The sequence below is a fragment of the Terrapene carolina genome, unplaced genomic scaffold (genome assembly GCF_002925995.2).
Source record: "Terrapene carolina triunguis isolate 2854851 unplaced genomic scaffold, T_m_triunguis-2.0 Scaffold111, whole genome shotgun sequence".
NCBI lineage: Eukaryota > Metazoa > Chordata > Testudines > Emydidae > Terrapene > Terrapene triunguis.
The window spans coordinates 15,857,076-15,881,991 of record NW_020664462.1 but is presented as its reverse complement, the minus strand read 5'-3'; the positions used below and the strand labels follow the sequence as shown (position 1 = coordinate 15,881,991).

Genomic DNA, 24,916 nt, shown 5'->3' with positions numbered 1-24,916 from the left:
ACAAACTTATACTACTATGTGTATGGAGAGTAGAAAACAAGGTTTTCTTGAAGATCAGTAGTAAAATATATGTTTGAATATGGACTTGAATATGAAACTGTCATAGGAGACCATGATTTCAGCTTTTAAAGAGGGCAGATAAACTAAAGAATGAATCAATGGCTAAATATTTACCTGTGGAATTTCTGTTGAAATGCTAATGCATGTGCTGGTTCCTTAAATTTCGCTATGGCTTTCCGTTGCTGAGGAAGCATCTGTAAACTCTATGGAAGACAAAAAACACAGTTTTCTCAGATATGATCACTTTCTACAAAAAATTTCATTATCTTTGTTTCAGACACATTGAAAACTGGTCATTTTTCTGTTACCAGAAATGCTTATTGGCCTGTAAAAGGGAATTAGACTGTTAGTATTATTTACATAGCTGAGATGTGAAACTGGAGTTCCCTGCTGTTCTATATGGAGAGCTTTCAGTCAGAAATCAAGTTGGAAATGCACTGGAGCTTTCCAAGAGAAGAGGTTAAGAGTCCAAACTAAGAATTGTACAGATGGGGAAACCGAGGCAGCGATGCCTAAGTATCTTGTTGAAGTTTAGGGCCTAACTCTTCAATCTGATCCATGTGGATGGACCATAGCATCTGCAAAGAGCCCCACTAACTTCATTGGGAGTATCCACATGGGCCCAGGTGTGGGGGTCTAGCCAGGGGGATCGGATTGAAGGATCAGGGATACACACAAGACAGACTGTGACAGAACCAGATACAAAATCCAGATCTCCTGACATCAAGCCATATGCTGTAACCACGAGGCCACATTCCATCTGTATTTTCATAAAAATATATAGGACTGGCTTTTGATAGACATTAGGGGAAATTTACAGAATGTACTGAAATACAGTAGTTACAGTGATTTGGTAACTCCTGATTGCCAGCTAAGATCAGAAACAAAAGTTACAAACTAGCATTTTAATTATTATAATGGCAAACTTTTCACGTATAATGCAACTGGAAGAAATCTGAGAAATGTAAAAAAATATATTTACACATGATGTGCATAATAAGCAGCTACTGATTCATAAACATAAATGTTCAGCATGACTGGAGACTCACCTAAAAGAAGATCTGCCCCACACCCCTTTCTCCAAAGACCAATATACAACCTATGAAGTCCAGAGTTATGTTCAAGTTGGGAGAGGGAAGATTTAATTGAAGAGACTGTATATAAGGCACCCTTCAACTTTCACGGGAATTGATAAAACTATAATTAAAAGTATTAATCCCAATTTGCAGCACACCAATAAAGATGTTTCTGGGAATTATTTTTTCAAACTAAGGGTAAGTCTACACTGCAATATAAGCCCAAAGCTCAAACTCTGGCTCAAAGCCTGGCACTCCCCCCCTTCCAACTACACACAAATTGCACTAACCCAGGGCTCGGACCCAGAATCCCAGGACTCCATGGGGGGTGGAGGATCCGAGCCCGAGTCAAGCCGGGAGCCAGGGTTCAAGTCTTGTTGCTGTGCAGTGTAGATGCACCCCCACTGGACTTGTGTGCTGGAAGTCCGCCAAAAATATCCCACAACCCCACAGACAGCCTCTCTTTGTCCTCTGGACAGTCAAGTTTGATGGACAGTCGAGTCTTCCCACAATGCATCATGAACAAAGTGCTAAAGCAGTCACATTTTGGGAGGGCGCTAGAAAGTCTCAGATATCCATAACTGGACTCAGGTCTACATAATACAGTGTAGATACAAGAGCGCCAGGCTGTGAGCCAGGACTCAACAATTCCTATCCTGGGGTTATAAATGAGTGTAGACGCTCAAGCCTGAGCTTAATAAACCCACGGTCTGCTAACTCAAGTTCTAACCCTGGGCTTACGCTGCAGTGTAGACACATCCCGACTCTAAAGTATTCCAGCCATAAAGGCTGGAATATCATCTTACACACCAAAACTTCAAGACATGCACAATCTAAAACAGAATCAACACGTGATCTTACTACTGTAACAAATTGTTCTTCCTCACACTGTTCCTGCGATTGTCACAGTATCACTACATCATGTCTAAGGGCAGGTCTACTCTGCAAATAAAAGGTGTATTCTTAACTCAGGTTAGGTAATGCATATTAGTGAACTCAGGTTCAATTTAGGGTTACCACCCATCCGGCCTTTACCCGGACAGTTGGGTTTTTGGCTTCTGTGTCCAGGTGCCATTTAGGGTTGCCAGATGCCTGGTTTTCAACCGGAAAATCCAGTCAAAAAGGGGAACTGGCAACCCAAAAGTCCGGTTACCGGGGGAGGGGCCGGGTCATTACCCTGTACCAGTCTCTGCTCAGCCACAGCTGCCTCCTACCTGCAGGTAGGCTCCTTGAGAAGATCCAGCAAGCAATGGAGGACAGGGAAGAGGAGCGAGCAATGGGGGCGGGGCCTTGGGGGGAAGAGGTGGGGCAAGGGCAGGGCCTCGGCTGTCCAGTTACCAGCTGTTAGAATGGTTAAAACAGGAGTGAAGACAAGGCAACTTGGCTTTTAACTCTGGTTAGCTGGTCGAGTTCTCCCCCCAGACTCACCTATAGGTTTTAATTCGAGCTGCTCACCTGAGTTGCCATGTCTTCCCTTCTATTTTAAGCTGAGTTTGGTGATGCAGGTTAGTAACCTGAGTTCAGAACACACTTTTTCTAGGGTGTGGGCAATGTAGACATACCCTTAGATTGTATAGCAGGCTGTCTGGAGCAGGGATTTTACCTTTTTGGGTTTCTGTAAGTCACTTCTCACCTATTTTTTGTATTACAAAGAAGCAACAAGGAAAAGACGGTAGACCCTTTTTTTGTGCATTTTATTCCATCTGTTGTGCTTCGCAATTCTGTGATTGCAGAATTACTACCTGACTGCAGACTCCAATCCCCATTGCTGAATGGAGCATCTCTAAAAAATGGGGCTAGATCTCTCCTACAGCAACCCACTACTCTCCTTAGAATGAGGAGACAAAATCAAACACATGTAGCCAGCATGGCTCTGAATGGCTGCTTCCTCACTTGAGCAAGTAAATGCTGCCTGTGCTCTTGTGTGGTAGCTGCAAGAGGCTCTCCATTTATCTCCGCTGCTCAAGGACTTCTCTGGCCAGTGCCATGTAATGGGTACTTGGCACAATAACTTTTTTCCTTTGCTTTAAATTAAAGGAGCATTATCAAAGTTTCAGGGGCAATATCCAGATTTGTCGCTGTGGGGGACGTAAGAGGTTTGCTCTTTTACAAAACAGAAGTTAAAAAAAATATTTATTTAAATAGCCTTCAACACCCCGATTTTTCCAAAATATTTGAAAGCAGGGAGCGAGCAGCATCATTCTTGGGAGTTTCTAGACAAAATTATTGCTTTTTTTGGTCACTGTTCGTTACCAGCTAAAAAGAGCTATAACTTTACAGCAAGTGGGGGCAGTGTATTCTGCCTTGAATACATTCATTTTTTAAATTCTTCATATTTCTTAACTTAGCAGGGGATATCAGAGTTTTATGCTAGGTAGTTTAGTGTGGTCTTCGCTATTTCTCTCAGTGAAGAACTGCAAGGCAGTATAATGATGTGTCCCCATTTTAACTGGTTGCCAAACACATTAACCTTTTTTGTTTTCTATCAATTTTAATCCTGCAAAATGGATCCTAGACTACTATTTTACCATCTAAGGCAAAGAAGCTGGCATTAAAGCATCAATGGCCCAATTGTAGAGGTAAGGTGTGCAAACAAGGAAGGACAAAAAATGAGCAATTTAAGCATGAAAGAAGTGTACCTTGGAATGTGGTCAAGTGCATTTGTGCTAAAAGTGAAACCAATAAAAAACAATGATGAGCATAGGCATATATGTTAACATGACTCCTGGAGCACACAAAAAGGGAAATGGTCAAAAGTGAGGGGTGACTGTGACAATCATTGCATACTGACTCTCCCTGACCTAGGGTAACAACTATTCTATTTTCACGAATAACTTAATTTCACTGTAAGGAAGGAATAAGTCAGGTGTGTAATGGACCACATGTTATACCAGGAGAACCCAGGTAGGTTTGCTTAACAGACAACTTCCTCAGAATGGCAAGCATATCCTATCCATCACCATTTGTGATGTCCCATAAAGAATAAGGGAAGAAAAATAATAATTGAAGACACCTGACCCAAAAATTCCATTACTAGGTGGCAATCCCAAGGAAAGAAAAAAATCGGTCAGCTAAAGTAATCCTTACATTATCAACATAGGATTCAACCATGAGCATAACTGTGGCAACAGCCCTAAACTCCTACATTTTAGAGGAGGGACCATGACACTGCTTCTAATATGCCTTTTATTCCACCTGTGTCCCAGAATTTGAGTGTAAACTTGCATGAATATTTCCACTGAGGGTTTTGGGGATTTTCCTTCATAGGATATGCATGAAGCATAAATGTCTGAAGTTCACCGAGTGTTTAGGGCATGTTTAGAGACGCATTTTGATTACAACAGAAAACTACACTGGCACCAGTGAGGTAAGGCTGTTACTTTAATTTTTTCTTTTAAGATTTAGGTAACCTACTTATGGAACATTAATAGGAAAATAATTGTACTCTTCTTTCAGTGAGACATTTCCATGAACACAAAAAAACATTCAATTTAACAGGAAAGTATTCACGTTTCTACATACAATGTATGTATATACTACAAACATGAAACTTTCTTCACATGGATATGATGTTCCCATCATACACTACAGCATTTTCTATTCATATCGTATATTATACACAATCTTTAAAAACACCAGTTTTTCAGTTGTTACATATTAAAATTAAATCGCAAACATGACATTAATGTGACTGACATTTTCTACTGTTTGATTATGGGAAAGCATGAAATAAAGTTCTGTACCAAAAAAATAGGGAAAATAACTTGATTGCAGGGGCTAGACAGGCTCTTCAGGTTGGACAGTCGTTTAAAAAATAGCAACAGGCATGATGATTTCAACATGTTTCTTCTGCCCGTACAGGATATAAAATAACTATACGCAGTAACAAGAGTGCAGGTGTGTAAATTAAATGGTTTTTGAAAAGATCTGCAAATGGATCACATTTGCTACATTAGACAAACTTTTCCCCCCTAAATTATTAGAAAGATTACAGTATATTTGTAATATAAAACTTCAGCACAAATTCTTCAAGCTAGTGGACGGCACTGAGAACCCCTCCTCCCCAAAACTAAAAACTGTTACTAAGAAATCTCGATGGGCCTGATTCTCATTTACATTAAGACCATGCTAGCAGTGTAAATTATGCTCACTTTAGGGCCCCTTTAATTACCACAGCAATGTAAAAGGGCCGTAGTATAAATGAGAATCCGACCCAATGAGAAATACTTGAGATTTCGTTCATTTTCCTGTTCCCTCCCCCCTTTAACCTGTGACTTCCCACTCTCTTGTCCTTTATTGCAGTTTTCTTTTTCAATTTTCTCTGTGGTCTCCCCTCATTTTCTCTTCCTTTCAGTCTTTTCCAACAGAATGGGGCCATTCAGTCAGAACCACATTCCTGAACAATAGCTATTTCACAATGGTACCAATATTATGAAACTGACACTGTTCCTTATAGTTTCTCACTGCTGCTGGTGCCTCCTGGAATGAGGAAGAGCATAGTATGGTACAAGCACAGGTATTACTACTGGGAGGCACCCATCTATTGGAAATGAGGAGTCAAATATTAAAGCCTGCCCCTCTGGATACAAGATGTGGGTCGATAGTCCTTATCTGTATGGCCTTGCGAGGGAGATATGCTACATGTCCAGTGGTTTGAGCATTGGCCTGCTAAACCCAGGGTTGTGAGTTCAATCCTTGAGGGGGCCACTTAGGGATATGGGGCAAAATCAGTACTTGGGCCTGCTAGTGAAGGCAGGGGGGTGGACTCGACCTTTCGGGGTCCCTTCCAGTTCTCTGCGATAGGTATATTATGTCTTGGAGCTTTACTGAAATTTACTGCATGGCTTTAAATATTAAAATTTAAGTGCAAAGGACATACTGCCATATGTACAAGGTGTTCATTGACAAAGAACCCCTAAAATTTCACCCTGGATGTGAAGGGTGGGGCAAAGAACCTTTATTCCCTTCAAAGAAATGCTGAGAAAATGTGTTAGTTATAACTACTGTATTTGGCACAAACTTATTTACTTAGTCATGTGGTACACTATCACTGACAAAAGACTTTCTGTAGTGTTTTTTGCCTCCATAATTGTCTCATGCTAATTTCAATCACAGAATTTGAGTAACATGTGAATAATTATGTTAGTCAGTAGTCCAGAGTATTTGGAGTACATTATCCAGTCAGTATTCAGCCAAAATTCACTATCTACATTCTAGCATAGGAATGAAAAAATTAATACAAATCCACAGTTCCATGAGGCTCCTGTAGTAATCTCATGCTACATCTATCAAGCATACGGACGTCACTATTATAGCAAACAAAGGCAAATATTTGCCATTTTATTACCAGGATTCAGAGTCTATTAAGTGGCAGACAAATATCCACATTAATTGTGATAGTTATGGTTTATGGAGAAACACACCTGCTGCAACTATTTCAAACTATCCTCTTTTTACTTATACAAGGATACTATCAACACTGATGGAGCTGAAAACTGACGTAACATTATTGAACGTTTTATTTAAACATAACTCCCAAGTGACCAGCACTGAGTCTGAAAGGCAAAGAAAAGTCTGCTAACTGGGCCTATCACCCAGTTCTTTGGCACCCTCTGATTCCTTCAGAGCATTCTCCTCCTGATTGGCACTTCATTGCCGGTGTTGCTCATACCAATGGCATCATGGGGATCAAAGCACCAATCAGAATTCCAAGGCAAGAGTAACAGAGAATGAAGGAGTCGTAAGTGGAGAAAGAAAACAAGAAAAGACTGCACTTCCACATTACTCTTCCCCACTTTCCTGTGAGCCTGATGTCTGCATGATGCAGGATGAGCATTTCACATGCCTAGGTTGAGAGAGTCCAACTACACACATTAATCTGTATCATTTCTACAGATATAGTACATACATCCCAGTGCTGCAGCACATAATGTACATGAATAGGTAAGTCTGATATGCTACATACCCCTCTGTGAGCTGACAGAGGCATGCTGCACTGGTCTAGAAAGGGGAAGGATGTTGGAGTCGTCATGCACATCAAAGATTTTAAAAAGAGATACTGTACTTCCATGTAGGGAATCCCAGCCTAACGTTCCTGACCCTTTGGGGTGCCAAGTTCTGTTCCCTCCTCGGGGGGCTGCTGTTCCAACTGTCCCTGACCTTAGGTTCCTTCTCTTCCTCTACACTAAGTGGTGCATACAGCGCTGTTCCTTGCACTCTGTGGTAGGGGGCAGCACTGGGTAGTAGCAGAAACCGAGATGATAAAGGTGAGAGGGAACATATTGTAGGAATGCATTTCCAAGCATGGGAAGACTGAGTGGGGGAATGAGAATGGGAAACAGTAAGGAGGACAGCACACTGGTGGTGGTGGTGGGGGGGGAGGGGAGGAGAAGGGAGAAGAGTCCTGATGAAAATAAAAGAAAAGAGGAAATAACAGTGATAAAGACAGGGAGTTGGGAACTAAGGAGAGAGAAAGGAAAGAAGGAGACAACAGCAAGAGTTGAAGAAAATGGGCAGAAGGAATGGAAAAAACTGGAGAGAAAATGGGGAAAAAATGGAAAGCAACCTGCAGAAAAATACATATGAAGGAAAATGAGACAGGGAGAAACACAACAAAAACCCATGAGAGTGAGAAGATGGGCAAAGAACAGGTAGCAGCTGTCTCAGGGTAAGACATGGGCAATCCAGGGGGTCAGGTGCGGATACTCTATGCCATATGAGGGCTACAACTAAGAAAGGTTGGGAAGTCATTACTTTAAGGATTTCCAGCCACCTAACAGGATCTTCAATATGTCAAAATTTTGGAGGCTGGATAGTGTTAAACTTAGAAACATTGGCAGGGTAAGTTTAATATTACATTTCCACTGTAATCAGCAAGTCTTAATGTTTTACTGCTAAAGCTACAGTGTTCTTTACAAACAGATCACATTACATGCAAAGTTTCATGCGGACTTTCCCTTTTCTTTGGGAGTTTGAATTACATTAGCTAAAATTTTACATAAGGCAACAAAAATTGCATTCTCTTGTCCTGCTTAATTAATTAAAGTAATTTATTCCATTACTCCAAGTCAAAGTTGAGCAGTTTAACTATGTAATACAATTCTGATCTTTAACTTGCTGCTGAAAGTAATCGTATGCACATTGACACTTATTCTATTCTTTGTGTTTGCAAGGAGTTGTTTACCTTGCTGAAAAATAGTAATTTAAAAAATGTACTTGTGTATATTTCCAAGTAATTCTTAAAAATAATTTTGAACATGTAAAGGAAAGCTGAACCTTAAAATGATAATAAAAATACCTAAATATTTATGCTACAGAAATTCTGTGCCTGCCAGAAAAATCTTGTTTATATATTTAGAATATAATTTTTTTTTTTTTTAAAGTTTCCTGTTCCAGCAATCCACTGGAAAAAAAATACAGATTACCGGAAATTAGCACCTTCATATTTGCAAAGTAAGTAAAAACTGGGGTGCTGTAATTTGGATCATATCCCTAATAGGAAAGCTAAGAGACTTTTGTAAGGAGTACAGAACAAATGGAACACTAAGTTTCAAACATTTAGGAGCAGAATATTTTCATTGGAGTAGTCCCATGGGTGTACTGGAAAACAATATCCCAAATAGCTCCCCCATGTTCTTTCCCAAAAATATGATTTAGCAAACCTACTCAGCACCAGCTTGGTGAGTTTGTATTGTATTGTATTGTTTTGCTAAAGTCTACCACAACAATAAAAATACATTGCTAAGTCATTGCAATTTAGTAGTTTGCAAGCTCTTCAGTACAGAGGGCACTTTTTCAAAACCTATATGCTTAGTACTTATATAGTTACCATTTTTCATCAGTAGAACTCTTTACAAGGTTGGTAAGTACCATCACCCCATTTTACAGATGAAGAAACAATAATAGAAATCAAGTGCCACACAACATCTGCTGAGGAGTTTGCAAATGAGCTCAGTTCTCTTATACCGTATCCACTGGACTGGGTGAGGAGCTGCAAAAGCTTCTGCTTCTGACTTCATCCTTAGTGGAGTCTGTACTATTATGATTTATAAATAAAATAAAATTAATGGAGATATCCTATCTCCTAGAACTGGAAGGGACCTTGAAAGGTCATCGAGTCCAGCCCCCTGCCTTCACTAGCAGGACCAAGTACTGATTTTTGCCCCAGATCCCTAAGTGGCCCCCTCAAGGATTGAACTCACAACCCTGGGTTTAGCAGGCCAATGCTCAAACCACTGAGCTATCCCTCCCCCCTTTTTATAGAACAGTATCTAATATAAATTTACTTTCTCAACACCATCTTATTATCCAGACTAGAGAAACACTTTTGAAATATTTATTGAATTTGTCACTTGTTCTTGCATACTCAATAACAGAGAGTGCTTAGGTGTACTAAAGCAAGCAGCAGCAAACATTTGAAAAACAGAGGTTGATGAAGTAATTAGTATAATCAAATCAAGAGAAGCAAATCCTGTTCCTGTGTCGCTTGCCACAGAATATGGCAGTTTAACAAGAGAAAAATCCGTGTAACTTCACTGAAGGGATGAAATACTTAAGAGTACCATCAGCCAGTGTAAGTGAAAAAGAAACACAGGGATATGTCCCATCAGCTGCACTCCGCAAGTCCTCCTCTGTCATTTGCTGCTCTCTCCCCTTGCCTGAACAATCTTCAGCCCTTTTGCTAATAACTGATCCTCACAACAATGTTAGGTGTTTCTCTTTCAACTACTGCAGGACATTCTCCCATTGCTTTAGGCTCCAGCCTCCTGTCACAGTCAATTGAAGGGAGGAAAAAAGAAGAAGCTGTATTTAGCTACAGAACAATTTTTCACAATAACTACTGATGTATCATTCCACAAACCTACTTGAGATGCACAAAGCCAAAAACTGGTTAACCAGTGAGTTTACAGCCCATCTCCCTTTAACAGTGACATTATTCTGAGCAAGTTGCCTCCATAATTAAAACAATAGGGTAATAAAAGGAGACTGACTAAAGAGAGCCATCTTGATAAAGGGTACATTAATTCACCAGAGAAATCTATATGTTAGCAAATAGAATTAGAAAGCATTAAAAAATAATCTTACGACATGTGATTTACCTGTACTTAATGTGAGATTGTAAATTTTGTTGACAAAAAGGTTTGGCTATTATACACCTCTACCCCGATATAACGCGACCCAATATAACACGAATTCGGATATAACGCGGTAAAGCAGTGCTCCGGGGGTGGGTGAGCACTCCGGTGGATCAAAGCAAGTTCGATATAATGCGATTTCACCTAAAACGCAGTAAGATTTTTGGCTCCCGAGGACAGCGTTATATTGAGGTACAGGTGCATCATCGCTTGTCAATGATTCTTCCGTTGTGGTGTGCATTTGCACAGAGAAACAACCATTTAAAAAAAGTACTTCTAAATTACTTTTGGTTATGCTACTTATTGGTGTGGACTGGAGGTCAAGGTGCCATTTTCCAGACAGAACTAGTATGGAAAAGCGATGCTCATTTCAGCTGCAAATATGCAATACTGTGGCAACGAAAATGAAAATATTTCCAATGAATTTCAGTGGAAATTGTATCTACTTACATCAGGTCTAAATTTGCCTCCAAGTGCTTGATTTGTTCAGTTTCCTTAGGAAATATTTTGATTTGTATCTCCACAAACAATTACAGTTTCAATTATTGCAATTAGAACATTTTTTCATGTTAGTTCTAGCTACAAAATATTCCTTGTTCTCAAGGTAACTAAATATTGTAACTGAAAACAATTAAAGACTTTACAAATGTAATTCCATTAGATAGAATATAGGTTTTATTGGCTAATTAACTCCATTATATCAAGATTGATTTGTGCTCATTTAGAACCAGGTCTCAATTTGTCCCTTTGAGTACTTTTTGAAGGGTTATTGTCGAGAGTACATTACAAGGCTAAACAAAAACCTCTCAAGCTAAAATTATTTTCTTCCATTTTCTGTTATGTTACATTGTATATAAATACTGTACAGGACTAGCTTGTGTAATACTGAAGATGAACTGGCAACATAAAATTAAAGACTGCAAAACAAAAGTGAAAGATTAATTTCTTTTACTAAAGAGGTTGGATCTTAAATAAAACATGTTAGTAAAGGGAAATTAATTCAAGCCGAACAGCTTGAACAAAAACTAACATTTGCTGCACTTAAACTAACATTGTAGTGAAAATGATGCAAGATTGTTTCAAACTGGTATTATTCCGTTTTTTTCTTTTTAACATTAGCTGAAAATCACTTAACATATAGTTTAGCATGATATTAAGTGTTGACACTTTCAATCTTACACTCAATATCTGGTTCATACAATACAGTTTAGGCTTACTTTGGATCAAAAAATAAATTTTTCTAGTAAGGACAAAAATAAACTAGGCCACTAGTTTAAACTGTAAACTACTTGGCATATACAATACTATAGTTTTAAATAGCTACCCCAAGCCTCCTTACAGACAGAAAGCGTGTAGCATCTTAGCTTCAAATGTATTTTGTTTTGCCTTTTATTTAAAAAAAAATTCATGTGTACTTATGTCACAGCCCAACAGATTTGTGGGGATTGTTCAATTCACCAATGAAAACTTGTTAAAAAATCAGTTATGTTCTGGTTTTGGGGTAATATTTTTTCAGTTTATTTCTTCCTAAACTATGAACTTTCTGCTTAGGAAACTAAGGACTGATGGCACTGGCTACAGCAGCGGTCCAAACTTTTTATGTTGCATCTTCCTGGGAGCCATGGTTGGGAGCGGGCTCAGGAGCAGAGCCAGAGCTGTGGTCGGGAGCTGGGGCCAGAGTGGCGGTTGGGAGCTGGGGCCAGGACCCGGAGCTGCAGCGGAGGCCAGGAGCCGGGGCGGCAGCTGTGGCTGCGGGCGGGGCTGGAATGGAGTTGGGGGCAGAGCAGGGCTGGGTGGTGCTCCCTCCCTGCCCCCCGTTGAGGCTGGCCTGGGCCCTGCCATGCCCTCCTGAATGTTCGTCTGTGCTCCCCCAGGGGGGCACGCCCGACAGTTTGGGGACCACTGGGCTATAGCCACACACAGTGCAGGTACATGTTGTCTGCATGCAATTTTGACAGTGCACTTTAGTGTTGACCTGTTATTCTAGCCCTGAGTTAGAAAATCTTCTCAATCACTGATGAGTTGTATGAAACATAAATTAACGCCAACTAGGGAAATGGTTCCATTGAACTGACTTGAACTGCATTTCAGTTGAAGTCTCAATAGATGACATGTTACCATATTAATCTACTGCATTATCTTCCATACATTTAATGTTGGGTGATACACAAACTTAGGTTGGTCATGCTCCTACTGAAGCTAACAGTGATACTCTGAATAAAATGAAACTTTTGCACAAGAAAAATGCAGTACACCTCTACCTCGCTATAACGCTGTCCTCGGGAGCCAAAAAATCTTACCATGTTATAGGTGAAACTGCGTTATATTGAACTTGCTTTGATCCACCGGAGTGCACAGTCCCGCCCCCCCGGGAGCACTGCTTTACCGAGTTATATCCGAATTCGTGTTATATCGGGTAGTGTTATATCGAGGTAGAGGTGTATCAGGCCTTATGGTATTAAAAAAATTATACTATGAAGTTTAGAATCCCATAATTTTGTAAAAGTCTGTTATCCTAAAACTTACTTTACCAGCTTCTGCTTTTTGGATTCCAAATGCAGGTGCTAGGAAAATACACATACAATTAATTAATCTGTATATCATAATTACATTGCTATAATATTCAGTGTAATAGCCTTAGTTTTGTCTCCCTGTTAAAGACAGCTCTACACCAAAACTAACCATTACTAGTATATATAACTCCTTCTCATAAGAGTGTGTGTGTGTATATATATACACACACACACTCACACACATACACACAGACCCACACCCATTCTAATAACCTCACAAGAAAGTTGTTATTTTCAGCATTCTCTGTACAAATTTATTTAGACTTCTGTCCAAACCACTATTAAAAACTCCCTCCTCCTTTTAACAATTATCTAGCTGACTTGTACAAAACTCCCTAAGAAGCATTTCAGAATTGTTAGTCCCACTTCCTCACCCATGTACTTTCTTTCATGTAAAAAAAAAAAAAAAAAAAAAATCCCTTACATTTTCAAGTGCTCACTTTGCTTTTTCTTTTGTGTATCAGGGCTACCCAGTACTATCCATATGTTATACAGTGATGTATCTTGCACATATAAAGACAGTAGTTACTCATAATATGAAGTCTCAATGCCTATCTATGTTTCACTATAATACATCTATTTATAACCTACCATCTCCGCACAACCAATATCATATAGCTATCAAGTACAATTTAAAAACTTGTTGGTTTCTTTTCACACTACCCTACCAATCCTAGAAAGTAATTTTTCATAAAAAGTACTAAATTAGTTTCACAAAACAAGAGCATGCCTGTGTGATCCTATAAAAATGAGCTATTTACCTAACCTCATGCTCTAGTATTTGTACACATATGAAACATTTTCTCCACTCTGCTTGTTTGCCCCAAGAAGTAAACTGAAATGAACAAAAATTCTGTTGGGTATTCACAGAGAACATAATTCATGAGGCTTTTGCTTTAGTAGCGCCTGCCTGCATGAAAAGAACAAGTGTAAGGACAGCAAACGTATTACATGCATGTTTCCAAAATAAAACAAAGGTAGGATCTGGTCTTTGGGCTATTAGCCTAGATGGAGATACAATACGTTAAAGCTGCTAAACCTCGTGCTTGAAGCCAAAGTCTCTTCACATTTTTCAGCTCCTTTAATTCAAGACAGCTAGCTGGATTCCCCCTATCGCAGCTTGGTTCTGCAGCTCTGCCTCCTGTGTGGCTTAGGTACTGCTGCACTGAGCTACACAGGAAGTCCAGTCACTCTTCAGCAACCTCTAGTCTCAAGCAGTAGATTTCTTCTGACTTTAGGAGTTCAAAAGAAACAGATTTAAATTTCAAGGAACATACTCTTCATTTGGAGAACATGGCCTAACTGGATGGAGCAGCGGAGGATGAAGGCTCTCCTCTTGGATCCATCTCAGACACAAAGGATTTGCCACTACAACAGATGCAGAGGAAATGGAGCAGGATCATTCAGAAAAAGTTAAGAAGGACCTACAATGGAACAACCCCAGGGGGATTTAGAAGCACTTTCGAACTCTGATCATTTACCTCCCACCCGTCTCCTCTCCTGAAAGTGAAGACACATCCCTGGCCTACAGATCAAGTGCCTTTAAAACTAGATCTATGAGAGATGGAGGAGGAGGAGATTAAGCTTGATACATCTGACTGAGGAGGGCTGGCCAGCCAATTCAGTTCAGTTGAGAGACTTTGCAGCTCTATAAACCCTTATCCATCCTTTCTCCTGAAGGGTGCAGAAGACAAAAGCTCTGAGCCCTGAAAATTCAGAAGAAGCTGTCCTTTTTCCAAAGCTGTATTATAAAAACAGCTGGAGGTGGAAGATGACAGTCACAGATGTACCATAGGAAGCACTCATGTATTATAATGGGGTGGTAGCACTGTTATAGTTAAGATTGAGATAGGTATAAAGTTAAGAGATCACCATTGTTTGCTATAGATTAGCACTGCTCAACAATCTGAACTGCATCAACAGTTAAGCCTATGTGACTGATACTCTGTTGAAGAAAAATGAATTCAGGCTAACAGGGACTCAAAGTTATTCACCTGAAAGCCTGAACTATGTATGTTGATATTTTTCATCAGATTGTTCTTTTCCCTGTCTGTCCCATGGGATAAGAGAGACCCTAGGAACACTCAGGAGTAAAAAACCTGTTTCCAACTGAACTGGTTGGGAAACTGAGGAACAGGGAGGGGAGTTGGAGGTGACGGGAATGGCTCCACTTGAAACCTGTCAATAAACCAGAGTGTAATGAAAAGTGGAGAACACACACACTTTGGGAAAAAAAAAACAAAAAAAAACCAGTTCCATTAATCCCAGGGAAGAGAGGCCATAAGTTTCAGACGGTGATTTACCACTGTAGAAAATATAGCAGAAGCCTTCTGCCTCTAACCTCTCCAGGAACGAAAGTGGCTGGAGGGTGACAAGAAGCTGGAAGTCCTGTACAGATGAAGTTGCCAGCATACCATGCGAGATCTGCAGAAGTGCTCACAGGTTAACAAAAACAACTTGTAACAGAGTATGACTGGGGAGGAGGCAGCATGACTGCCCTGTCCTGAAAGCAGCTCAGCTGGCACCAAAGAATGATACTCTTCTACCCATCTTTCCCTCCCATCCTCTGCTCCCACAAACCTTCCCACTTTTACTTCTTTTCCTCTCCCACTTATCTTCCATTTCCTAGATAAGAACCAAACAAAAAGCTCAGGCATGGACTCCGTGTTTGCTATATGGAAGAAGCAAAGGGACTTAGGTGGCTATAGGACAGAGGTTAATACCAATCTTGACTGCCCATTCTTTTGCTTCCTTGGGTATGTCTACACTGCAAAAAAAGACCCATGGCAACGCGTCTCTGAGCCTGGATCAACTGACTCAGACTCAAGGGGCTCACACTACAGGGCTAAAAATAGCATTGTAGGTGTTGGGTCAAAGATCCCGAGCTCCAGCCCAAGTCCAAACTTCTACACTGATATTTTTAGCCCCCTAGCATGAGCCCGAGTCAGATAATCCAGACTCTCAGACTTGCTGCCATAGGTGGGAGTTGTTGGTTTTTTGTTAGCAGAGTAAACGTACCTCGTGTACTGATGGGTAGAGCTGGGTGTACGGAATTCTTGTGCAAAAGAAAAGTACAAATAACCAGTACTTTAAAATCACTGGTGCTTTTATAACTCATTTATCATCACCTTTATTTTACAATGTATTATTTTAGTGAGCAAATTGTAGGGAAAACATCGTTTTCCAAGAAAATCACCGAGAAACACTGCCAGGGCCTAAGGAATGCTCATGTTCAGTGTCAACTCAGACAGTAGGGCTGGAAAAGACAACATGGGCCATCCAATCTGATCCCTGGCATTTTAAAGGGACTATTCTCTACATCAACATTTCTCTAACAGTGGCCGTGTGCACTATTGGTCTACAGAGTGATTACACTGGTTACACTGACTTCTCCTGCCTTAAAATTACATTTACAAGTGTCCAGGCTCAAGGGAGATCCAAGGCACGTGTAAAAAGCAGCTAGTAAGGAGGGAGCAGCAAAACTAGCAGTCTCCACTAGGGGCCACTGCAACCAGAATGGGGAAGCCTGGTGACTAGATGCAAAAGATCTGTCAATGGGGACACAGCTAAGAGTCCCTGGTCAGACCAGAGCTTCCTATACGAGGTACTTGAACAAGGAGGGAGAAGAGAAGAGACAATGGAGAGTGGGAACAGGAGACTAGTCAGATAGTGAAGTAAACCGAAGCACAAATAGGAGGCGTTCAGCTAATTCACTGATGGGAGCCATATATAGACAAAGAAAGTGAAGTAAAAAAGAGATTTTGGTAAAAAGTAAATGGATTTTAATATTAACTGTACATGTACCAGTTCACCAGTGACTGCAGATCTTGTTGAGTCGGTGTGGCTTTGTGAATGGGGCAGGTTAGGAGAGGTGGCAGCCCAAGAGATAAAAACTTGCAGGAAATGATCCACACTAGAATAAAGCATGAACTTCCACGCTGGTGTGTGATCTAACCTGTTCTCCAATAAGTGACGCGATAGCACAGCAGGAACATTTTAAAAGGATCAGATTCTATTTTTGTTTCTCCCTCAGCTTAGGTGTCATAACTCAGCCTCCTTTTATTGTTCCACCACTTCCTGATGCCTGCACTTCATTTCTGAGAGTGACAAGCAGCACAGATTCTGGTCCAGGATACATTTGCCTTTTCTTCTCCTATTGTGTCTGACCTCTTTCCCTTCTGCTACCCTTCCCCTTTGCCACTCTCTCTCTTCTCATGCTACCCCCTCGACACTCTCACTGCTTCAATATCTCTGTGTACTACATAGGATTTCCAGTCCATTGCTAGCAACAGATTCTAGAAGCAAAACTGCAACTGCTTAAAAAAAAAGTTGGGATGGAAAAAGAGCATGACCCCCAAACCAACTAGTGTCTCTGTCTCAGACACACACAGGGAATTCCTGACTCAGGAAAGCTTGGTTCAAAACTTCAGACCCCAGATGATGCCCCTGGTGGGTCAGCCTTCTCCTCCAGCTCCAGGGAAGAGGATGGGGAGGCTATGGCAGGGGTGACCATCTCTGCTCCCAGAGTGCGCTAATGGAGACAGTAAAACTTCTCAGTTGTGACAGCATACAAGGTTGTCACAGCCTAGAGGAACAAATGGGTCACCAGACTTGTATGCAATATCACACTCTAAAATGAACCTTGTTGATACTATAAGAACCCCATGGGCTGGGATTATTCATCTATCATTACCCCATTTGTCATTTTCACTTATAAGCTTCAGCTCAGAAAATAGAATCAGCACTTTTGAATAAAACTACTGAAAAACTTGCCATTACTGCGACTGAGCACTAGGTAGTGCCATCACTCTAAGAAAGCTAAGTGGGATGCATTAACAAAGCACAATCATTTCCCCTTCTAAAACTGGAAAAGGAACGGTGAGAGAGAGATCAGGATACAATTCTGAAACTTATTCAGAGTATGGCTAGAGTTACACCAGCCTGAGCTGTATTTACATACAATCATGAAAAGCTATTTTTATGGCAGGAGAAAAACTTTCTACTCCTAACTCTTAATAAAGCAGTGCTAGGCGTCTACACTCATGGTCTATTTTGGGAAACACTTGGTGCAAGGAAATATTTGATTAACGGTTATTACAGAATTGCTGCCTAAAATGGTCCATCATTACTCAAGTTATTTGGCGACTGGAACAATCTGATTTCTCTCACGTGATTATTTCCTGTCTCCCATACAGTCCCAACAGATACAGAAGAGTAACGACTAGCTGCAATCAAGCCTCTTTAGACAGGTTAAGGTAGCACTACATGGAACCTTCAGGGTAGTGCTGGAAAAATGAGACAAACTTATGCTCTTAAAGACTAACAGATTTATTTGGGCATAAGCTTTCGTGGGTAAAAACCTCACTTCTTCGGATATGCACCAGACTCCTTGTTGTTTTTGTAGATACAGACTAACACGGCTACTCATGCTCTTGGCAATCCAAAAATAAATCCAATTCAGACAAGTCTGCTTAAATTCAACATGTTAATTTACTTTAGTAAGCACTACTACATAGCGATAACTGTGTTGAATGTCATTACATACTTTGGCACCAGGCCTATGAGGCAGTGCTTTAAACACACAATAGTTCCTGAGAGCCTTCTGTACCTTCAAACACTTAAAAAGTGTGATTATGTAAAACAATGCATATCTTGTAGTTCCTCACTCTGATTATGACCTAGTTTAATGTCAAGTTATTTAAAAACAGCCAAATAGCTGATTTACTGATTCTTTCCGCTCGGCAGAGTTTATGAAGATGACAGCGGACAATATTCAAAAAGAAGTATTTTTTGTATTTTAATTATGAGATATATATATATTTTTTTAAACAGAGCACTTGATTCAATAACTATGCTGGAGCCTAAAGCATTTTATTACATTTTTCAGTATCCCTGGAATCATGGTCATGGGTTTTCCACCTGTTCTAAGAACAGAGCAGCTTTATAGAGGGACAGTGAAGTGAGAAGTCCAGTGATGAGACAGGATGGAGGAAGCATTTCAAACATTCATGTGAAGGAATAAAACAATCCCCCCCCCCTGCTTCCCGAGTCCAGATGAAAAATGATGGTACATTCTCCCTTTCCACGAACTGCATACACCTTCTTGAGCTCCTCCTACCTCAGAGTTCAACTGTTCCCAGCTTATCAGATCTGACTTATTGCCCTTATTCACAGCATCACTATCCTAATGTGAAATCTAAGATGGCAATGTTGAGAGGGAGCAGAGAACTAGATTCACTTTTCAATTTCATTTTCCAGCTGCCTGTTGGTGTATCCTGACACTAAAATTCATGTGCAGTCCCAGGATAAAAGAAAGTCAAAGCTTTTACACGGCAGGTCTCTGAGGCATGGCCGTGGACTTGCTCTGCTTCCTCCACAATCTGAGAACAACCAAATCTGACAATACTTCGCTAGAATGTAAAAGCACACTACAGTATTCCGACTAACAAATTATCCAGTAGGTACCACCCAGACTGATTCTATTTGCCACCAGGGTTCTAAATGCATACCTCTCTCAGTGGCAAGTCCTGCCCCCTCTCCCTATAGATGCAGAGGGTTTTCCTGTAGTGGAACCAGTGTACTTTTGTCATACAGGGGGTTAGGCAAGATTTTGGGAGTTTAGACAAGGCATGTGTGCCCCTGCGAAGCCAGGAGCCCAGCTGCAGGGCAATTACGCAACTGGGAATGAAGGGAGGCGGATTAACTGTTATGTGGATACACGAGTCACTTCCCACTACTCGTGAGACTATTCCAGCACTGAGGATGGACTAGTGGTCATGGAGTGGCTCTGCTCCTGTAGAGTCCATGGGATGTCAGAAGAATTCCTTCCCTTATCCCAGAGGAAGGACTGTTCAGGCAGTGCTCTAGGGCAAGGGACTTGGACTTCAGGCAGTCCACACCCCTTATCAGGGTGGCCTGCTGACAGAGGAAGGGAACACTGGGTTACATCTGACATAGATTTGGTAGGTTTTGTTGCTCACTGTAAGGGCCAGAAACAACCCCCCCAAACAAACTTAACATCACAGGCTCTATAGAAACTGATGGTAAAAGTCCCTCACTTGCTAGGGAAAGTGTCTACTTTGCTACAGGCAAGTCTATGTCAAAGCTTTTGCATATCCCACTGCCTTCAGAAATACCTAAACCCTAACTATCCTCTCTATTCTCCACAACTAAGCAATCTGAATAGGCTGTTGTTACAGCCCCTGCTTCACTACACTGAAAATACCCTTACCAAGGTTTCTAACAACCTTTTCTTAGCTGAGCTGTGGGACCAGTACTTAATTCACCTCACCCCTGCTTTTCCTGCAGCCTTCAGTACAGGTGATTTTCTTCTTTTCAGCACCTGTGCTCTCTTGGCCTTCTTCACCCTCCCTCCCTCTCAGTCTGCTTCCTACCTAACAGTTCTTTCAGGAGTTTCTTCTCCCTTTCCCTCTTTCTAGTGGAGTCAGGGCTCTGTCGTTGGTCCCCGCTCTTCTTCCTCTACACTTTATCCCTGGGTGATCTCATCTATTCACATGGTTCCAACTATCATTCCTATGATGAGGGCTCACAAATCTAGCTTATCACACTTGACCAGTCTCCCATGTATCCAAATGTTTTTCTGGTATATTGTTTGGTGCAGTCTGTTGCCAGTAAAATCTTGGCATGGCCAAAATGAGCTGAGTTTCTTTTCCACCCCAAATCCTCTCCACTTCCACCTTTCTCTGTTGCTGAGGACAACTCCAGCCTCCCTGTCACTATGGATCTCTCCCCTCAGGGTCACCCTGGCATCACTTTCCCCTTTGACACATCCATGTGTTACCAAGCCCTCCACAATGTTGAAAAAAAAAATCTGATATTTCTTATCTCTGACAGCTAAAATACTTGTCCATGACCTGGCCACCCCCTGCCTGGACTACCGGAACGTCATCCTCCCTGAAACCCAGACCACCTTCCCAAAGTCTGTCCAAAACAACTGCTAATTCAGATCATGTCAGTCTCCTGTCTGAATCACTCGTGCACAGCGTATCAGGTTTAAACCTCTCAACTTGGCCTTCAGAGATTTGCACAATCCTGATCCACCACGACCTTGTTTTGTACTGCATCACATTCCCTTTGCCCCTCTCCAGCATCACTGCCCTTCTGACCTTTTAAACCTCCAATCTCTGTGCGATGAGCCCCCTTCCTCTGTTCGTTCAGATCGCTCCTAATGGCCCAAGTCTGTGTTACCCACAGCCATTAACATGTGTCAAATGCCTTTTCTATCCACATTTTTAAGGAAGGGAGAGTAGGAGTAAGAAAGCAAGGAAACAGGAGGTAGAAAATGTTTAAACACACATCCCACTCTTCTGGTGCTCCCAAGCTCATCTTGCCTTCTAAATTATTTAAATTCCAAATTCCTCTGTGCAAAACGGAGTTTTGCACAGTGCTGAGCACAGATGCTAATAAAAATATTAAGTCAAGATCACAAGAAAACTTAGCTAAGACTCATTCTCTCTGGGGTTTCTAGCCTCTCTTTCAAAATTAAGGGAGCATCCCTGTGAACATGGGTCATACTATGAAAAATGTCAATTTAAACTCTCACATTTTTCAATTCCAGCTCTCTCACAAACTTTCTTTGCAGCCTAGGAACTTACCGGCCTCAGTTTCCCCATCAGTAAACACAGATGATATTTCATCAGGTTGTTGTGGGGATTAGTTAATATCACTACAGTACTTTGAAGATGAAAAGCAGCAGGTGTTCTATACAACAGGCTTCTGTACAATACCCATCCTTTCAATCCTCTCCCTCTTCCCTCTCCCGTCCCGCCCCGCCTTTTAACCACTCTCAACCATATCTACACCTGGAAAATTCTGACCTGTTTTTCCCAGCAATGGTGTAAACTCAAATGTAGGTGTGCTTTTGCTACTAACTGCTAACCTAATTCTTATTAAATACCATAACCTTTAGATTCCTGATGTAATGCCAGTGCTCAATCGTTACTAGAAGGTGTATCTATACTAAAAAATATTCTTTTTTCAGCAATGGTGCAGCTGCATCCATTCTACCAATTGGTTAGCCTGGGCATACAAACTTGTACCACGTTATCGGATTCTGCTGAAAAATGGTAAGAAATTCCGTACTGTAGATGAGCCCTTCTCGGCAAGACTGTGCTGTGACACTGCATTAGGAATCAAGCGATTGTGGTATTTGATATGAAATAGGAAGCGGTGAACAAGTTTTCCAGCACGTTCACAGTAAGTTTTCTTTACTCTGAATAATTCCACAGCAAGGTTTGTGCTAATTTCCTACTAATATTCTCAAACAGGAGTAAGCAAGTAAAAATTGAGTAAATGTGCTTCAAAGCTGACCCTTTATATGGAAACTCTGCATGCACAAATCAGATAATGCAGCACAGAGTTTTCTGATTTTTCATCACACCCTAGAACAGAAATTGCTGGACTCACACCTACATTTAGAAATTGAATGAAGCAGAACAATTTAATAGTGCAAATGCCACCCTTGCTTTTACTTCCTTGTAGTGCAGGATTTTAGGCACAACGAATGGCTTAAAAAAACCTCTAGAAAATAATTTCTGTACAAAGTACTGTAGGAGATGAAGTGACAAATTATTGTGTGTGAATGTTGAGTACGCAAATACAGAAAAACCTAACAATGTTTTCTTTAAACACTATAATAAATCATACACAGTAGCACGTATCAAAGCTTTTTACAAACAAAAGTTAAGTCTCTGAGAACTACAGACATAGGTAAATCAGTAGGGTCCCATTTAATAAAGAAGGAAACTGAGATGGAGGCATACCTCCTTATGACATCTGTTTTCTAGGATACACAACGATATAGTATAACCTAACTCAAAAGCTTTCAAAGCCAAGAAATAGCATCAATATCACAACTGTATTTCTGTCTGCAAATTCTGTTCCTAGAGTTACAAGGAACACATGAAATTACTAAAACTGAAAGATAAGATAGGGGAAAAGAATCCATTTTTTTTTAAGTTTGCTTTGTGTATTTCACAGCACTTTGGTGGATATTTTCAGAGTTATTCCTCAGTGAAAATCAATGGGACTTCTGCTTCTAAATTCAATAGGCATTTTGAAAATCTCCCCTTTTGCTTAAAGTCATCGTCACTATTTAGCTGATAAGTCGCATGCACTAGCAGGCAGTGCATGCACAGAAATAGGCACAAGAGTTAGGCTGGGTCATATTTGGTAGGGTTCTTGGGCTTGTTCACAAACTGCTCCTGGAAAGACTTTTCTAAATGACACCAAGTAAAAAATCTGAATAAATCCTTCCAAAAAAAGGTTTTTTAAAGTCTGGCTAGGATATCAGACTATACTACTGAAAACTGATTGTTTAAAAATCATCCAGTTTAAAAAAAAAAATCACTTGACAGTATCCTTTAAAAAATTAGTGATTCTAAAGAATCAGACCTAAACGTCACAAAAGAGCCTCACTAACTTATATTAACAATTACTGAATGTTGTGAATTAGTAAACCGACAATAAAAAACAAGGATAATAAATAACTAAAGACACTTTCTTTGGACATGATTACAACACTTCATTATATGAATATGTTTGTGGCATTTTATTCAAAAAGTGGGGAAAAATTCCTTCAAATATAAGTAATTGCCAATAAAAATAATATATTTAGTGTCAGAGAATTAACTGAGTTTTCTAGAATGAAAGACTTCTGGCACAAAAATTATAAACCGAGCTTGACCTACCTGAATGGGTCCTACTGACATCAGCAGGTTTTTCAGTTGGACATCAGTAGTTGACGAAGAAAGCCCTTCAACTGACACAACACAGGGCTGAGGTTTGCACTCCACCACTCGCAGGTTCTGTTTATTTGGCATCAAGCGTCCTCGGCCCATCTGGCCTGCTACTCCTCTGCCTCTCCCATGCATAATGACCTGCCAACAACAAAAGTAACAGTATTTTGATTTCCTTAGTTAGTGCTTCTGTTAAGTAACTTTGACAGATAATATGAAAGTTAACAATTTATTTAAAGACTTGATTAAAGTACATGTCAATAAAAAGCAGCATGTCACTGTTTGCTAATTTAAAAGGCCACATGTTAACATATTTATCTGCTTCTTATCCAAATAGCTCCCCAAATTACAAGAAGTTATAATGGGTACAAAGTCTGCCTTTGCATTTTGAGGTGGGTTTACAAAGCAATTGAGCATCTCATGCCAAAAACTATAGAGTCTACTCCTCTTCACAGTGATTGCATCACAGGCATGTGATCAGCTAACATTTTGGGATGGGTCATTAAACAACTTTTTGCCCTCTCCCCCTTCCCAGACCTCAAACTAGATTTTCTCTCTCTCTCTCTCTCTATCTATATATAGGAAGGGGACGCAGGCCCACCCCAGTCTCCACTGCTACAGAAAAATGTTGCTCAATAGACCATGCTAACCATTACCTTGAACTGCCCTTCTTTTTTTGAGGAGAGTCCACATTGGCTAATCAGTATGGCTAATCTATAGCCAGGAACTGGAAAGAACTTGAGGAAAAACCCCAGCCTGATTTGTAGGACTTGACTCACTTAGGCTGCTGCCAATTTCACCATAAATTAATTAATTCCCCTTCACAAACAAAAGTTTCCAGGGATCCAGAATTCACTGGCCTCATAGGCTAGCCCTGAGCAGCTTTTTTGGAAGCAAATGGGGTGGGAAGACAACCTATGACTCTTAGGGAAAGTCACCATCAAGCTTTTAATCCTAGTAACCGGTTTATCAATATAATCTCCATAATGAAAACAGTAAGCAATTTTTAGAGAAAAGAGGAGACTAGCTTTCACACACTTACAAAACCAACACATTGTTGGAGAGCCCTGACCCTAAAAACTGGCTCTCATAGGTATCTTATAATATTGATGGCAATATTGACTAAGATTTAATGCAGTACCTCATGCATAATGCACTTTTGCGGCTGCATAGATGTCTTTTTAGTATTTGCTGCAGAATTCTCTTTCAGAATATAAGCTTCCATTATAGTAAACAAACAAAATAAAATAAAATATAGGTCTCTAAGCTCTTATGATTGCAAAGACAATTTTCAAAATGTAAGCCAGATGTAACCA

The 24,916-nt window shown here is 40.5% G+C and overlaps 1 protein-coding gene across 2 annotated transcripts in view; it reads right to left on the bottom strand.

Annotated features, from left to right (window-relative positions):
• RBM33 (RNA binding motif protein 33) overlaps positions 1 to 24,916 on the bottom strand; it is a 146,315-nt gene that overhangs the window by 7,046 nt on the left and 114,353 nt on the right. For both annotated transcript variants that reach the window (XM_026652161.2, XM_026652162.2), the window contains exons 17-18: positions 23,553 to 23,741; positions 175 to 263 (exon numbers count right to left, since the gene is read on the bottom strand). In XM_026652161.2, coding sequence (XP_026507946.1) covers positions 175 to 263; positions 23,553 to 23,741 — 278 coding nt within the window. The remainder of the gene's footprint in view (positions 1 to 174; positions 264 to 23,552; positions 23,742 to 24,916) is intronic.